General features: G+C 43.0%; 2 protein-coding genes across 2 annotated transcripts in view; one reads left to right on the forward strand and one right to left on the reverse strand.

The window, feature by feature from the left end:
• Positions 1–13,738, reverse strand: part of lsm7 (LSM7 homolog, U6 small nuclear RNA and mRNA degradation associated) — a 284,833-nt gene that overhangs the window by 114,591 nt on the left and 156,504 nt on the right. The gene's annotated exons all lie outside the window — the stretch shown is intronic.
• The window catches only part of fbn3 (fibrillin 3), an 87,222-nt gene that overhangs the window by 45,528 nt on the left and 27,956 nt on the right, over positions 1–13,738 (forward strand). The window contains exons 9-11 of the mRNA XM_033621699.2: positions 7,230–7,355; positions 12,119–12,271; positions 13,388–13,645. Coding sequence (XP_033477590.2) covers positions 7,230–7,355; positions 12,119–12,271; positions 13,388–13,645 — 537 coding nt within the window. The remainder of the gene's footprint in view (positions 1–7,229; positions 7,356–12,118; positions 12,272–13,387; positions 13,646–13,738) is intronic.

Genomic DNA, 13,738 nt, shown 5'->3' on the forward strand with positions numbered 1-13,738 from the left:
GGGGGAACCATAGGGTGGGCTGTAACCGCTGTATGAGCATAGTGTAGAGCGGTGGCTATTGGTAAGCCAGTGGGATACACACACAGAGCAGGGACTCACATGGGCTAATATAAACACACACCCAGACTGTCTACCACAACGAAGAACAGAGAAACTCAGATTTTCAACACACACAGAGGTAGCGTGGCTTCATTCTCTGCTCAGGACGCCATTACCCCATTCAGTGTTAACATGGCAAATAGTGGTTTGCTGCTAAATTAATGCTCTGAACGTCACATACAGAACCTTCAACACAAAGAAATGTTCAACAATTTGGAAAGAAACCTTCATAGTGAGTACCTAAGGCATTAAAATAGCATTTAAAAATGAATGACCATCATTTCTGTGCAACCCTGGACAATAAATGGACCATGAGTACCAGCTGCCATCTTTGATGTGCTGCGGTTATTGTATAAATTGCCAGATGTTGAGTGACGGGTAGATATTAATTCTGTAGATAAAGCAGTGCAGTGTAAGCTCAGTGTCAAAAACATAAGGACATAAGTTTTGTTTCAACATGAGGGGGGGGGGCACATATGAAGGAGAGGGTTTGGGGGTCTTTGCCAGGAAATTATGGGCATCAAACACTTCATTTCCTGCCTTGTGGTGAATTTTTATGCACAAATTTATGGTGGAAATGTATTTTTTTTCCCATCAAAAATGTTTGCCCTCTGCTACTTTAATGTCTTTTAATAGGGGGGGGGCAATGCAGATGTTCTAAATATTGAGGGGGGTGGGTTCCCTGCACCCCCAAAACTATTCCTATGCCTGTACAAACACAGTTTTCACAAGTAACAGGAAGTAGGGTGTTGAAGTAAACAGGGAGACAGTCACCAGTATTAGATTCACTGTGCTCTGCTGGTGTGTCCATAAGTATGATGAGAGGAAGAGATGTTGATTTCCTGCTCGTCTGTTTAAATATTCTAAAGTCTGATCCATAAAACACCTCTGAACTCATTCATACGAAGCAATGAAAGCCACGCTAATGTTTTGAAGCTATGTGCTGAGTACTCGAGTACATAAACTAATCACCAGCCCAAAAGAATCCAGTGCAACCTAAATTGCATTTTGTTGAGTTACTGGTGAGACATTCATGGACAGTTCACTTTATGGTAACTGTGGGTTTGCTGGGATCAGTTAACAAATCTCAATGGGCGTTTAAAAAGTGACGACATGCTCAGAGTTAAAGAAGTCTGGACGAGTGCACAAAAGCACACACATACACGTCGAAACACACGCACAGAGTGGATTCACATTACAATGTGTTGATTGGATGGAATTTAAACAATGTCCAGGCTAAACAGTCTGATAGTTAGCCAGGTAGGGGTTGTGTCTGTTGGACTGAAGCCGATGTGTTCTTACTCTTTAGGGAGGATTACAGAAAGCTCTTAAACTGTTTCAGCCAGATGACATCTATTCTACTGAACAAGACCAAGGCCAACCTGGCTATCGCAGTGTATCAGCATATGAATTATTATCTAAATTCTCCTTTTATTAACGTCTTGCATGGCTGAGAGTTGCACCAGACATGGAAAGAAAACGAATGTCTCCACCTTGAGATTCATGGGAAGCAATAACCATGATTCACACCAGAAATTGATTTATGTCACAGGAGGAAACAGGGAGGATGACTTCACTAAATTCACTAGAGTCCCAGTTTCAGTTGTGGTTTTGGGTGGACGCCACCAACGGTTCAGGACTTACAGTAAAGAGAGAGTGAGCGCTTCCAGGGAGATGCTGAGCGCTGCTTAAAGAGATTTGGGTGTGGATGTTGTAGCCACATTCCAACATACAGCAGGCTGGGCAGTTATTCTACAAGGACACTCTGAGTCAAGGTAGAAATAAAGCAGGAATATAGGATTAAACAGTCCTGTAGCCCTTCTATCTGCTCCCTGGGCTCCAAAGATTTCCAGTTACTTTAGCATTTTGAACAGAACTGGCCATTGATGATTACATGGTGATTGACAAGACAGAGGAGGAGAGAAAAAACAGCTGACTAGTCAGGGTGAGAGATGTGTACCTTAAAGGGATTTTTTGAAGTCGGATTGCATGAGGTACTTGTCCATAGTCAGTGTATTACCTTCAGTAGATGACGGTCTGCACGCTCCCAGTTTGAAGAAGCAGGCTGGATGCCGCCACAGAAGCTAAACAATGCCCTGCTGTGGACAGGGATGCAGGGACACATATTTCAGCCACCTAAAAAAAAAATATGAGGGGTGTCGGTGGCTTAGTGGATAGAGCAGGCACCCCCATGTACAAGAATGTTGCCACAGCAGCCCTGGTTCGAGTCCAGCCTGTGGCCCTTTGCCGCATGTCATCGCCTCTCTCCTCCCCCTTCACACCTGTCCGCTAAAGGCAAAATGCCCCAAAAAAAAATCTTAAAAAAAAAATAAAATAAAATAAAAATCAATATCAGGCTAAGTGTATGCTATCAGTCAAAAAGAAAGTCCAGAGTGCTCAGAAGGTTCATCTAATCATGTGACGAAGGTGCTCTTTGGTCTCCTTTATTTAAAAAATGGCTGTTTCATTTAGAAAAGGTTAAAACATGATGAAAGTGGGTTACAGCCCACGTGTTTCGGCACAAAAGCCTTCTTCAGCATGTAACGCTCAGCACACTAATGCTCCTTACATAGGATGATTAGGAACACCTGAGTAGGTAGGAGGACAATAGAAACATGAGAATTTTTTTTAAGTGTATGCTATGTTTAGAATGTTTTCACTGCTTTACCTTGCTGTCAGACAGCATTAGCATTTTCTGACAGGGAGCCTAGGCTGTGCGCTCGTCAAAGCCTCCAGACTCCGTTAACAAAAACAGTAATTTTACCTTGCAGAACACAGGAGCTGCTGGTCTACCGCTCCCTCATTTGTGTGTGTAATTGTGTGACTTTGGTGAACTTGTACTAACTCTTTAAAACACCAAAGCCATGTAATGACACAAACAAACTAACCGAATTGAGGCAGCGATAGCCCAGCACCTGTGTTCTGTGAGGAAAAATTACTGTGTCTGTCAAAGGTGTCTGGTTACTTTGAAAAGAGCACAGATAACAGCCTCAGTGCCCTGTTGGAAAGGTAAAGTGGTGAAACTGTTCAAAATATTGCATACACTTCAACTGATAGTTGTTTTTTTTTTGAGTTGGTGAAATTACATTTTGCTGCTGCCCCCTTCCACAGCAGTACATTGCTTAGCTCTCATGTCAGTACTCCTGTTTGGTTCTCCAAAGTATGGGCTGAGCTGACTGCAATCTCTGTAGGTAATACGCCCACTTTGGGTAAGTACCTCAAACAACCCCACTGTACAAAATCTAAGCTATCCCTTTAAATTACTCACACTCACACTCTTTCTACCACTGTATGTAGATTGATAGCTTTTTATCTTCAGCAAAGGTGATCATGTTCACAAAAGGATGGGTTTATTTTCATCCTTAAGGAATCCCTAAATTACATTCAGATTGGCAAATTTAATCTCTAAAATGTCAAAAAAAAGTTTTTTTGTTTGATGAACTTAGTGAACAATTACTCTCTTATCAAAGATGTTGTTGATCAGCTAACAGACTGATCTTGATAGCATTTAAAAGGACAACATGACTCTTCAGACAACACAGCAAGTTGTTTTTCAGGTCAAAAGCAAAGGCACACTGTCAGGCGAGGCAAAACAAAGCAAATGTTTTGCCCCTCTGCCCAACGAAAAATGGGAAACGGTGCCCCCAGTGGCCACTCAAATTGGCACATTTTAGACATTTGACAATTATAAACCCCTTAAACCTCTCATAAAAGCAATATACAGTGTACCAATAGTGCCCCAAAAACCCTCTAAAGGGAGCTCCTTCCAGCTGCTGTATGACAGCTAGATACAGAGCCTCAATGGGCTTCTTTGCCTGGTGCCCCCCACAGTCAAGGATCACCACTGGTATAGAGTTAAATATGATGTAGTTAATAAGCACCAAAATACATGTAAAATTGTTTTGGTGTGACAAAGAGACATTTTAAGTAGGTTTTTAGCCTCATATACAATACTGTCTAAAAAAGGTCTGAGCTTTTATCAACCTCAATGATGTGAATTAGGATTGGCAAACCATTTTTTAACAAATCACTTCAGCAAGCGGGGTCTTTGAAATGATGTGAATTCTGCCTTTAAAAAGTTCAGAACAGTAACAGAAAGCATGTTTTCTGTTTTCCAGATGAAAATGAACTGATGTCAGCTCTCATGTTGTTGGTTTGTTTATTTTAAGATTCATCAGCTTCGTCATTTGACCCACGCAGAGGAGAGAAACGGTTCAGTGTTTGCAAACCTTGTAAAAACAAAAGAACTGTTGTGACGTGTATCTTAAGTCATGGATCGGCAGGAAACCCATGTTTAGCAAAATCTCGGAAACAATCATCCCAGGTCCTTTGGGGGGGTTTTATTGAAATGCCCTTCGAGCTAATGCACAAACAAGCCTCACTTAGAGCTCTCGCAGTGAAATTACTGAGGTTTTGGAGCAGTTAAGATAAAGTGCAGTTAAGATGTCATGGGTGTCTGATCGTTTTGGGCACAACAAGGCACCTGGTTTTATGGCCAGCTTTTAGTTCAGACTGTGCTTAACAGTCTCTCCCTTTTTCCCTCCTTCTCCTCTTTATGCTTTTTTCTGCTTCTCCTTCCATAAACACAGTCGTTTGGCTCAAAACCAGCTGTTAGTGCTGAACAAAGAAACACTTACGGCATCTGGGAGACTTTCTCATTACACACTCAGACCTCCCCGTTGCTCTGACACTCAGGGATTCTCACGCACTCGTGTGGTACAAGCACACAAACACAGACAGTTTGATACATCGGAGTCAAAATAAGATGAAACAATGGAAACTGGCAAACATTTACTTTATCTCAGTCTTTTACATTTGTCATAGAAATGTGCACACACACACAGACTTGACGGCTCAGACATTTATCCAGGTGACACACATTTCCATCCACACACACGGTCAGTCCCACAGCGCTCCGTCTGTGTGGAGCGTAATGTCTGGCGTGTTGTTGTTGCTGCTGACACAAGGTTTATTTGGCTGGGCTTTTACAGCCTCACCTAGGCCTTCTGCCACTGCTGTCAGACAGGAGTCAGCAGGGGAAGAACAGCCTCTCAGCTTCCCACGGCAGCCATTACTACACACATTCAAACTGACACACAGCAAAATACACATGGATATAAGTTACACACCCTTCACTCCTAGAAAGACAAACACACCCCTCACTTTTTCAACCAAGCACACACGGCACACACACACACACATTACCGCATGCACCACGTCTTCGCCCTTGCCGTAATTATGCCCCACAGTGGTGCAGTAATTACGTATGCGTATATATAAGCGTGACACATCATAAAAACCCAATACCTTCTGGAACTTCACTTTGGGTTTCCCCGTCATGGAGCAATGAGGCCCCCTCCCTCTCAATAATACAACTTAATGCCATCATAAAGCGTACCACACCGAGGTGGGCCCTGCCAAGCAGCGTGCAGGTACTCTCAGACATCATTTCTGAGTCAGACTGTGGCATGTTTAAATAAGGTCAGCCTATTCACAGTAACCTTGGGGAGTTTTGTTTCCTTTTTGTGCAGACATTTCTGTCAATTTAGTTGCCATTTGTAGATTGGGAGCAATTGTAGATACCACAATTGCACATATAATCAAGCCGATTGCTGAGCAGCACATATACATATGTTTTGACTTATAACATGGCGGGGTTCCTTCAGACTGGAATGATTTCCCTGCACATATATTTGGTTTCTGTCTGCATTTGGCGTCCTCATAAGATTGCTTTATTGTCTTGTTGTCTTGGCTTTTGTAGAACAAGTTGAGAGTCTTTTCAGTAGTGCTGCCACTGTCGTGTCTTTTTAGCCTGATTGTTTTTTCCTTATATTTACTTTGAGGAATATAAACAAAAGAAGGCAAACTTTTCAATGTTACATTTTGCCTTGTCACAAGCAGCAGACCAAAAGCTTCAACAAGGTCAACAAGTTTGCTGACGATGCAGCTGTGATAGGTCTGATGATGATGATGAAAAGGCCTATCTGAAAGAAATACAGGACTCGACCCGCTGGTGTCAGGACAACAACCTACTCCTGAATGTCACCGAAACTAGAGAGCTGAAAGTGGAGTCAGTATGCACTTGGTGCATACCACTGACTCAGTGGTGAGCAAGGTACCTCAGACACTTGAGGAAAATCTAGGTATCACCTCAAATACTAAGCAATTTCTATTCCTGCAACAAGAGCGTCCTGACAGGAAACATCACAGCCACAAACAGGACCACCAGGAAGAGAGTGGTTCATTCGGCTGGACGCAAAATAGGTGCTGCTCTTCTCTGTTTAAAGGATGTTTAAACTACAGGTAGGTGCCACAAAAGAAGGCCAGGAAAATCATTAAAGATCCCAACCACACAGATAACAGCCTTTCTTCCTGTTGAGGTCGGGAAGAAGGTCCCGAATACACAAGGCCAAAACTGAGAGGCTCAGGAAGAGCTTCTACCCTCAGGCCACAAGGATCCTAACTGAGGTCACTGCCTAGGCCTGCCCTAAGACTTCCTACTCTATTTAAACTCTACATTATCTGTAACCGCTTGTCCTGTTGAGGGTTGAGGGATGATTTGACAAATTGGCTTCATTATATTAAAATCAATAGATATCTGATCAAAGACTGAGGAAAGAAGGTTATCAATGCATTCAGCACCAGGTTTCAGTACTTGACAGTTTGTTTTATATATTGTTTGATTGGTTATTGTGTTGTGAGTTAGGTCAGCCTGATACACGATTAAATTTGAGCTGTCTTAGCATCAGTTGCCTCAGTGGGAATCATTCACTGGTCAGTGCTGCTGCTGTTGTACTCTCACTGAGCTTGTTGGATTGTTCCTGTCGTTCACGTCTCATGGCTCACGACTTTGAGTTCCAGCCTGAACACAACAGCAGAATTGAATTAATTTCCACTTTATTTGACTGCAGTTCCATTTGATTTGCTTCATTTTCCCTCCGGGAGGAACCGTTGCTCCAGTGCAATAAACTTTTACTGCAGCGTGCTACTGCATCATTCCAAACAAAGAGATTTTCGAACATTGAAAAAATATTGTTGAGCTGGCGTGAGACGCGCTCAACAGATGTGTCCCGTGACGTGAGGTGAAGAGGTATTTATGAAGTAACTGTATGTTTGCTTGTGTGTTTCAGACATCGATGAATGCAGCACCATCCCCGGTGTGTGTGACGGAGGAGAATGCACAAACACTGCTGGTAGCTACGTCTGCACCTGTCCACGAGGCTACGTCTCCAGCACAGATGGCTCCAGATGTGTGGGTGAGTTCACATACACACACATTTTCAACATTTCACTCTCGTTTGTGCGTTTCCTCACCCCCTGGCTAGCTGAGAGCTTCACATCTGGCCGCTAACTTCCCTCCCTCCATCACTGCTTCCTGTGAGTGGAGTTCTGATGAGTCGAGCCAGCCTGTGGTCACCACGTGCAGACAAACACACTTGCACGCACTATTTGGCCTTGACAGCTTTAATCTGCTCTAATGTTAGTGCCCCTCTGACTCATTCGCACACACACTGACACACATACAGCGCATACTTCACTGACATGTCCCATGAAACACTACCAGGTGTTAATGTATTCCTGCAATCCTCACCAATCATGGCAGCCACAGTGAAACACAACCAGGTGTTAATACATTATTTCAAGATTTAGCCCCAAAACGGACAGCTCAGGGTCTGACTGTTTGATCCTATCAGCGTCACAGGCCCAGCTCTGCTAATAAAAGCTCCTGTTGCAAAGAAAAAACGTAATTGGAACTACATGTGACCTCCGAGTTGTTTTATAATTTCCATGCAATCCGTCCTGCATTATCTTTGGAGGTTTTTATTTTGGAAAAAGTTTGAGAGGAAATGGGACGAGAATAACAAGAAGAATAGTGCCCACATGTGACCACACGTGTGCATAAGCAGGGTGGGGTGTGATCTCGCTGGTCGTATGAGGGGGTCGTTCAGCTTTAATGTATAGTTTTTTTTCACGTCTGACATTTTCCAACTAATGCAATTTGAATACACACATAAGAAAACGAATAAATAAACAATTATAAGTCATTATTTTTGAAGCATCCTCCTATTTTTAAATATTTTTTTAATCTTTTAAGTGCAATACACATTTTCATTTCCTTTTCAATGCTTCTCCATAAATGAACTCCTTCGACTGTTACACATATACATCCCTGTTTTGTATTTGTTTCAATTCAATAAAACAGGCATATGGTGTTGTTTAAAGGAAAACAAAGAGAAAACAGAGGAGAGAGGAATGAGACGACACCACTAACCTCAGCATGGTGGAACCACTACACATTATAAAGCCAAAAATATGCAGACAACAGAATATTAATCCACTACAGGATTGTTCAACATCTCATTTCAAAATCAGAGACATGCTGCGGTTAAGGCCTCTTCTCTTCTGTGAATATATTTAAATTGAGAGACAACAGCCAACATGTTGAAGGAGAGGAGGACAAAGGAGAATGAAGAGGTGATGGAAGACGGTTGTGTTTTTTCCTAAACAATAAAGTGATGCATTGAAAAGAGAAGTGAAACGTACTGTATGATATGTGCTGTATGTGTGTATGTGTGATGCTGCACCCAAAGGTTCAGCATCTGTCTGCTGTTATGCGTGTCCATATTTTTCTTTTTTCCTCTTTCCACTGTCCTCCCTTTCTTCTTCTTCGCCCAGAAGATTTAAGTTACTCTCTCTATATATTGCTCCCTTTCTTCAGAGTATAGTTTGGATCACACTGACGCTCACTCTCTCAGCTAACAGTTTGGTGATTTACAGTAGAAAGTCTCTCACGTTTCCATCTCCATGTGGATCTTGTGTCTTGCTCTGTCTCCTCTGCCTGTTGTGTTTTTGTTTTCTAACTCGTTATCTTCAACCCTGAAGTATTCTCACACTCTCATCCTCCTTATCTGGCTTACCGTTTCCTCTTGGAGCTTTTTTCTCCTCTGTCCTCTGACATCTGGATCCTGCACCTCCTTTCCTTCAGTTGTGGTTTCCAGTTGCTCTTCTGCAGCCTGCTGAAAAGAGAGCAAATAAAACAGGTGCCAGACACAACCCCCATATATCCTTCCTCGGTCTCTGTCCCACTTCCAAAATGGACAAGACTAGATTGGGAGACAGAGGCAGAGATGAGTGAACCCAAAAAAAACACCAGACTGGACCGGGTCAGGTCCAAACTCTCTTTTGGATGATCCGAACCAGTGGTGCAAAGTTACACTCAGACACAGATATTATAAACTCAGTTGATTTCCTCTTCACGTGACTGACACACTTTGATGCAATTTCCCAAACTGTCTGATCTCTTTGGCTTTTTTGTGGTCAGATTATAAAGTGAATTAAAGAGAGAGAATTGTTTTTATAGGGTTGATCTCTCGCTTGCTTGCCCTCGTGCTATAGAAGCAGGATGTATAGCTCTGGGCCTGGATGCTATGTTGTGTGTCTATTGGCCTGTGTTTTGTGGGATGTACTGTACCGTGGTAAAGTAGGCCAGTGGGAACTGTTGGGGGGCCTGACGGTAATCAGAGCCTAATGCCCTGTCACACGGTGGAAGCTCGGAGAAAAAAAAGAAAAAAGAAGAAGAAGAAGAAGACCTGTCCAGTGAGTCAGTCTGTAAAAACACCTCAACAAATGAAAGCATATGCTTGTGTAGTGAAGCAACACTAGCAAGTAAACCACGGTCTGGATCCAATTTAAGTCATCATCATCCTCATCAGCGACCCCCACCCTCCTCTCCTCCACTCGGCCTCCAGCTGGGTCATTCCTATGGGATGTTTTTTAGACTGCATTTGTGTACAGTTATGTGTGTGTATGTATTTGTACAAGCGTGTGTGTGTGTGTTTCTGTTGTGTGTGCATGCCCGTGGATATGTAGAATGCCTATCTTTGTGTGCAGTTGCATGTAAATGTGTGTGTACTGTACAATATGTGCTCCCAGACACAGCACAGCCCCTCATATTCTATCTAATTGGCAAGAATTGCTCCACATGGAACTGATTAATTCCAGACTGCTGGCTCATTAGTGAGTTAATCGACTTGTGCTCCTCACGCCGCTCCCCCCCTTCATTTCTGCCCCCCCCCCCCACCCTTTTTTTTTTTTTTTCTGTAAATGCACTTAAAATCTTGATTCGCATATGCTGTTCTCTTTTTAAAATAATACACACGCATTCTCTCCCTTTCCTTTTCTTGGTATTTTCCCTAAATTCACAGAACCCCCCCCCCCGGTCTACCCCTTCTCCATTTACTCCTCACACACGCTCTCTGAACCCCAGCCCCTTCTCCTGCCCCATTGACCCTGACCTGAAAAACTGTAACAAATAAGACCCCTTTTGGAGGCCCTTCAGATGCCTGCAGTTAGTCAAGACCCCAGGCAACCTTTCCCACTGCCAGCCCATAAAGAAGCTTCCACCCTAGCCACCATGGAAAGGCCAGACCAGTCCCTCTGCTGTTCTAAAAGCAGCTATTACCTGTAACCTTTCCCCACATATAAAGCCGTGTTAGTGGTCGTGATAGTCCTTAATTTGTCTCATAAAGTCCTGCATTTAAAGATTAACATAACATCAGGCTGAAAAACAGTGTTTCTCTGCCCTCTCTGGTTTCCGGTCTGTAGTACCTCAGCCCATACCAAGCATCACTGATGGAAGTTGTGTGGTGTGCTCATCACCTAACAGTGATTTCTCAGTGTGCTGACACACCCTTGAGTACACTGCTACATCACTACTGCCAGTTAAGAGATGAAACCACCAGAGGTCATCACAAACAATAAATGTAACAATAAAAAATATAATCTAATTGGCTTCTTTAGAGTGCTGAATTATTGAACGTTATCTATGAGATGCTTTTTTGGTCTTAAGACTCTACATCAGGGCCCCAGGAAGTGCACCAGGCTTTGAAGCCAATTTTCCCAGTGGCAAAACAGTGTAATTACATCATCACGTGACACCCTGAGGCCCAAAAAGACTTTTCCCATTGCCTTACATGGCAGTGGATGCACTTTTTGAGCATCACAACCACTGTGAAATGACTCGTCTCACTTTGAGGATTTAACCCATTTGGTTGAATAACATTGGTGCAGCTGTGGCTTAGAGGTAGAGCTGGTTGTCTACTAATCGAAAGATTGGCAGTTTGATCCCCGGCTCCTCCAGTCCACATTCTAAAGTATCCTTGGGTAAGATACTGAACCCCAGTTGCTCCCAGTGGCTGTTTCACTGGTGTTTGAATAGTTAGCTGAGTAGCAGGTTGCACCTTGTATAGTAACCTTAGCCACCAGTGTGTGACTGTGTGCGTGAATGGGTGAATGTGACATGTAGTATAAAAGCACTTTGAGTGGTCAAAAGACTAGAAAAGCACTATACAAGTGCAGTCCATTTACCATTTGGAAAGTCTAGAAGAGCCCCAGGATTGAATCATTTTATAACCATTCAAGTTAATGGAATGCTTAACCAGAAGTAGCTGCCTTGGCATGCAACAGTCGACCCCACAGTGCAGATGCAGAGCCAAATATCTGGGTGGCTTTATACACAGCAGTTGAACATTTTTGGCTTCATGCACCACTGAGCAACTTTAAAAAAAAAATGGGGCCCAGTCTCTGACGCTGTATCCAGTTCTCTTTATACATCCATGCTCGATATACACAATTGTTTTTAAGTTTTAACACATTTAAAAACACATTATGTGTTATGTCTTAAGTAATTTATCCTAAAAGCATCGCTAACAGCTGTCAGCATAATCTCTAAAATGAAAATACTCAACTAAGTATCGATATTTCAAAAATGTAGTCAAGATCATGGGAAAATCTGAATATCTGTCTGTGCCTTCATATGTCTCTACATGTCCCTGAAGGGAAATTTGTCTCTCACAGCCAGGGGAGACTTAAATCATAAGAAACATAAAACATAATAAATCACACAAAAAACACACCAGCTACTGTGTATGTGTCTTTTTTAATTTGACATCATGAGCTTATACGTATGTCACTGCCTGCTCTGTCGTCTAATTCTGTTAATGTGTCTCCTCTTCTTCAGATCAGCGTGTGGGCACCTGTTTCTCCGCCCTGGCAAACGGCCGCTGTGCTGCGGAGCAGAGCGGTCAGTACACCAAGATGCAGTGTTGCTGTGACTCAGGACGCTGCTGGGCTTTGGGACAGATCCCTGAGATGTGCCCTGTCAGGGGGTCTGGTGAGTACAAAACAAGAAAACGACACAGAAAACAGAGAGAATACAAGTTTCATATGTGAGCTGATCCTCACACAAAGTGATGGATATGAGTTTGAAATCAGAGCAGAGCATTCATCACCTTCTTCCTCCGCTGACAAAAACTGGCAGTGTCCACAATAGATTGTCGGTGACTTGGCACGAGCGCAGGTGGCAAATAAAGCCATGACAGCATCAGCGTTACACGAGCCAAATTAGTTTAACGAGACCAAACGAGACAAGAGCGCTTTGAGCTTGTGACAGAGAGGGAAGCGCATCCACTCAAACTGATGAGCATGATGTCATGAGCACAAACTAAACAGATGAAGATGGAAAAGATTTGTGCGAAGATAATGACCCATCATCTCCCCAGTCAAGCTGGAATTCAGAAAACTCTTCCTCTGCGTGAGAGCGTGTGATCCAAAACTGATCTGTTACAGAATGTTCTGCTACTTTCACCGGCACCACCAAAATAAGATGTGTGTGTTTGATTTATTGTGACCATCAAACTAAGTGAGGGACATACAGACATAAAGTACTGTGCTTGTTAACTGACCAAACAAAGGCATACTGTATACAGCCTGCATGCACAAATACATGCCTACTGATATTATTCATACATACAAACATAGACTTGAAGAATACACTAGCCTTACGGTACTGTAACTTCAGCACAGAGTAGAGTGGATCATTATGCATGCACATTTTTCTTGTCTGATTTGTTCGGGCTTTGCTCCAGTCAAAGCATATCTGAAATCAGTAAAACTCTTACAGTTAAATTGTCAATTTTATAACAAACTTCAACAAAGGGTGCCAAAATTAATCGCATGGTGCTACGGCCTTTGGGAATTCTGCGATTCCAGGAAACATTGAGCACATTTCAAACATACACTGTTGGATTTTGAGTGATCCAAAGTGCTTATGATTCTGAATTACTTTAATAATCCACATAAACTGTTGAAAAACCTAATCTTTCTTGGCACGACTTGAGAGCTTATGAATATGTTCTCCCTCAGCTTCATCGGGCTGGAAACAAATGAAACATAACCATCAGTAATTTGCATCCACTGACTTGTTCCCTGTGATCTGTTTCCCGTGCAGACGAGTTCAGGCGTCTGTGTATCGTGGGTGTCCCGCAAGGACTCCCTCATGTCTACCCCAACGGACACTTCCCTGGCAGCAACGGCAACGGGTTCCACTATGGGTTCAAGTTTCCCAGCGTACCTAACGGTAATGGTAACGGAGGCATTGGTGGAAATGGTGGCGCAGGAGGCTTTGGAGGGAATGGCGGGAGCTTTGGAGGTAATGGAGGAAGCTTTGGGGGCAATGGAGGAGGACTTCCGAACCACCAACAAATAGGTGAGCCTTAATGACACTACATAAAATTTGGATAAATTGTACCTCTATGTTTTTGTGTCTGTGCTGATTTGTTGATGTGTCTGTTGTGTATTC

Source organism: Epinephelus lanceolatus, chromosome 6 (genome assembly GCF_041903045.1).
Source record: "Epinephelus lanceolatus isolate andai-2023 chromosome 6, ASM4190304v1, whole genome shotgun sequence".
Taxonomy (NCBI): domain Eukaryota; kingdom Metazoa; phylum Chordata; class Actinopteri; order Perciformes; family Serranidae; genus Epinephelus; species Epinephelus lanceolatus.